General features: G+C 37.7%; 1 protein-coding gene across 1 annotated transcript in view; it reads left to right on the top strand.

Moving 5' to 3' along the window:
- Positions 1–4525, top strand: part of PIK3C2G (phosphatidylinositol-4-phosphate 3-kinase, catalytic subunit type 2 gamma) — a 517177-nt gene that overhangs the window by 487874 nt on the left and 24778 nt on the right. Inside the window, exon 31 of the mRNA XM_006866018.1 lies at positions 3118–3243. Within this exon, the coding sequence (XP_006866080.1) occupies positions 3118–3243 (126 nt within the window). The remainder of the gene's footprint in view (positions 1–3117; positions 3244–4525) is intronic.

Here is a 4525-nt window from a genome sequence, read left to right as displayed (position 1 = left end):
AAGAAAGAAAGAAAGAAAGAAAGAAAGAAAGAAAGAAAGAAAGAAAGAAAGAAAGAAAGAAAGAAAGAAAGAAAGAAAGAAAGAAAGAAAGAAAGAAAAAAAGAAAGAAAGAAAGAAAGAGACAGGCAGTGTACCAGCGGGCAAGAGGATGGCTTTCAAACTATGCCCTTTGGTCATTTAAACAAGTATGTATTTTGTGTGTTTTGTGTACATTAAAAAAAAAAAAAATGGGGTGGGGCGATAGAGGCAAATACTGTTAACCATGCATGGGGGGATTGCAGTCATTGCAAAGAAGCAAAATACAACAGGTTGAGTGCAAAATTGATGTCTTGCCCCTATCAACTATCATTCAACTCACAATAAAAGCTAAAAGCTTATATAAAAAAAAAGAAAGAAGAGCCAGGAGTGGGGCATGTCCTTTGGACCCATAGACCCTTGAACATTGAACCCCCTTGATCCAGAAACAGAAAGCTATGACACTAGAGGAGAAGCAGAGGAGTGGAATCATAGCAGCAGCAAGAGAACAAAGAGCCACAGCATGAGACAGAACGATGGACTTTCTAGCCTATACAGCCTTCTTGGCCTATACCTGGCTCCTTTGTGGAATGAAGTGCCTCTAGACATTTAATATGGGGATGTAGATTTAGTGACTCATGAAGCTAGAGCTAAATACCTTCAGATTGAGGTTTATAACAGAGTGGAATTCCCTTTGGGCAATTGTTGGCAGTGATAAAAGTTTTGTAACATTTCCTAAGCAGGGCAGAGGCCAAGGAACTGTTCAGCTGAGGGTCCAAGGACCAGAGAGAGGCCTGAGGTTATGGCTGAGAAGAGGCTGTCCTGACCAAAGACCTGTGTCCTGAACATTTCTAATCCTGAAACTAAATTTTCAAGTTTTTATAATCGCAATTAGCCCTATCAACATCCCTAATATGTCCCTTAATCATGAGTCTGTTTTAAGAGTTCTGTGTGACCATTGAAATGGATTTTCACACCTTGCTAAGAAGTAGCTAGTGGTGTAGGAAAGGTGGTTGGTATCTGAGTTGTCAAAGGAGTAGAGACGGTAGAGGCATGTCTGACCTCAGCCTCATAGGAATCAGCCTTAGGTTGATGATCAGTGTGCTTCTTCTTCTCCGTGTCAAGGAGGTCAGACATGACAATCCACACCATTTTTGCAACCTCCTTCATTCTTCCCATAGGAAAAAGGAAAAAAGGATCCACCCTCTCAAATATGAATAAACAACTTCTTTGGGTGTCACTGAAGATTCTGTTCTGTCATTTCAGAGCTCCTTCTCGTGGGGAAGGATGCCTGGAATAGGATACCAAACTTGAGCTCTGCTGAAAACAGCACTTCCCAATCTGATTGTTCCGACATAAAGATATGTCTGGAATGTTTAATTTGTTATTGGCAATAAAGAGTCAATATTTTTCTGTGACATATTTTTACTATATAAATTAGACCTGAGTAAAACTGTTGTTAAGTGCCATCAAGTTGTTTCCGACTCACAGCGACCTTGTACGGGGTTTCCAAGGAGCAGCTGGTGGGTTTGAACTGCCAACCGTGTGGTTCGCAGCTCAGTGCTGATCCTACAGAACCACACCAGGATAGCAATGTGATAATAATGCATCTCATATTTTCTTGATTTCCAATATGCTTTGCAGTATGCAAAAGACAGATATTAGAACTAGGGATGGGGGTGATACTGAATGTGCACACATAAACATCACTGTATTTTAAAGTATTAAAAATATATTTGTTGATAAGTACAGATTTAGTGGCTAGAATATGGTCAACAAAATAAACACTTGCTCCCACAAGTTTGACTTTTAATTTATCCACTTTATGTATAAATTATATAATTATTTCTTATTTGATCAACCTAGATATCCAGAGCTTTAGAACTATTTGCACTCCATATGGTCAAGATCACAAAGATAAAATCCCACTTACTACATTTCTAATCCATTTATTTTCAAGTGTAATGAGTTTTATACTCTTTGATACAGTGGACTTCATTCTTCAAATGGTGAAAAAATTATATATATATATATCAATAATAGATTTGAAGGAAAGATTGAAAATAGGAGGAAGGAGTGCATCTCTGAAGTGGAAGTAGAGAAGGTGAGATGGGAGTACTAGGGCACCCCAATATTGAGGAACTGACTTTGCATTTCAGGTAACCCCTTCGGTAACTTTTGAAGATCCACAGAAATACACTTATAAAGGATGGTGTATATATTTTAGAGTAATTTGGCTAAGAAATGGATTGTAACTATTTGAAAATGTTGTAAGTATATTAAAGATACAGGTGAAATCGGTATTTTAATTAAACTCTGCTTTGAATGTGATATTATACAGCCCTATCTAAAACCCAAACCAAACCCAACCCTGTGCTGCTGAGTCAATTCTGACTCATAGTGGCCTGACAGGACAGAGTAGAACTGCCCCAGAGGATTTCTGAGGCTGTAAATCTTTACAGAAGCTAACTGTTCATCTTCCTCCTGCTGAACAGCTGGTTGGTTCGAACTGCTGGTCTGTCAGCAGCCAAATGCTTAACCTACTGTGCTACCAGGACTTCTCGTGTATTAAACGCTACATCTCATTTTATATGTTGAAATTGATTTTTCCCCCTACTGGTATATAGGACTTCTGATATGGCACTATAGGCTAAGCACTAGACAGCTAACTGAAAACTGCTTCTTGGAAACCCTATAGAGGGTCACTGTGAGTAGAAACTAACTTGATGGCACTTCACAACAACAACTGGTATATAGTACCTTGAGGTATTCAATTCTGTTTCTTTCTTGGCTATTTCTGTCAAAAATGCAAATTTAGTTTTCACTGTAAAATATAATTAGAGTAAATTATATTTCATAGGCTTTTAAGTATAGTCCTTTGACACAACATTTAATTTAAGATGGACAATTTTACTCTTTTAAACTGTGATTTGGGATTATTTTTGAGCAATAAAATAGTTCTTTGATTGTTCTCTTATTTTCTGATGAAAAGAGTGATTGTAAGAAGTCCTAGTCCTGTTTTGGTCTAGATGTTTAGTAGCTCTGTATTTGTTTTCTTTGATAGCAACATGCATTAATATTTATAACCATTTTCCTTTGCAGCATCTCCCAGATGGCTCTGCGCCCAGTGCACATGTTGAATTTTATCTTTTACCATATCCCAATGAAGTTCGTAGGAGGAAAACAAAATCTGTTCCAAAATGTACTGACCCCACTTACAATGAAATTGTAAGTATGATTCATTTCTTGTCTAGTCATTTTATATTTTTCTTATCATTTTTCAGCTTCAAAACCAAATATGGAAAATTTGCATTACTTTGCAGCATTATTTCATACAGGAAAAATATTTCCAAAATAGCCACTGTTCTAGATGCTATGGGAACGTGAAATTACAGATACTGTTTTCAAGATGCTTATGAAACAATCTGTAAATTGTAGCTGACTTCCAGCAAGAGTCCAAGTCTGTATTACATTTGTTTTGCATAATAATTTTGTTCCTGACTTCATTTTATTTTTCTCTAACCTTATTTTCTTATATTTGGCTTTCTTTACCTGATAATGTTATCACAGTTTATTGTGTGTATAACAGTACTAGGGTAAACCAAAAAGTATTGCTACTAGAAATCCAGTTCATACATGTATGTTTTATTTCAAATAAAATGTGTTTATACATGTCTCTGTGATCTTTGGATGGATACAGACACGTTATCTCAGTAACACATTTACCTTAGTCTTGTTAGGGTACCTTCACAAAAAGGTACAGTGAAAATAGTGACTCCTATGTGCCAGAAAGCAAAGCCATTTGAACTGCAAGGTCAGCAGTTCAGGTTAACCAGCTGCTCCTTGGAAACCCTATACATGGTCGCTATGGGTCAGAACTGACTTGATGGCACTTAACAACAACAACAGGTTCTGCTGGGCCAATACAAGGCAGAGAAGTCAGCTCACAAGGTTTTGGTAATTGTTTTGGGGGATCTCAAAGGGATCTTGATAGATTTTCCCAAAGGACACAGAACAAATACAATAGCTTATTGTGAAAAAGTTTTAAGAAACTAAAAACTGCATTGGTGAGAAAAAAGCCAGGGGAGTTGCACCAAGGAATTTTTTTTTTTTTTTTTTTTCCCCAATTAGGATAATGCACCTGCTCATTGTTCGAGGGCTGATGTTGTTGTTCAGTGCTATCAAGTTGGTACCAACTCATAGCGAAATTATATACAGCAGAATGAAACACTGCCCAATCCTGGGAAAACCTCATTACTATTGCCACACTTGAGTCCATCGATGCTGCCACTTGGCCAATCCATCTCATTGGGGGTCTTCCTCTCTTTCTCTGTGTCTCCACCTTACCAAACATGATATCCTTCTCCAGCGACTGGTCCCTCCTGAAAATATGTCCAAAGTATGAGAGACGAAGTTTGGCCATCTTGGCCTCCAAGGACCACTCTGGTTTCACTTCTTCCAAAACGAATCTATTGATTCTTTTGGCAGCCCATGGCACTTTCAATATTCT

Source organism: Chrysochloris asiatica, unplaced genomic scaffold (genome assembly GCF_000296735.1).
Source record: "Chrysochloris asiatica unplaced genomic scaffold, ChrAsi1.0 scaffold00086, whole genome shotgun sequence".
Taxonomy (NCBI): Eukaryota; Metazoa; Chordata; class Mammalia; order Afrosoricida; family Chrysochloridae; genus Chrysochloris; species Chrysochloris asiatica.
This window is presented reverse-complemented; position numbering and strand designations above follow the sequence as displayed.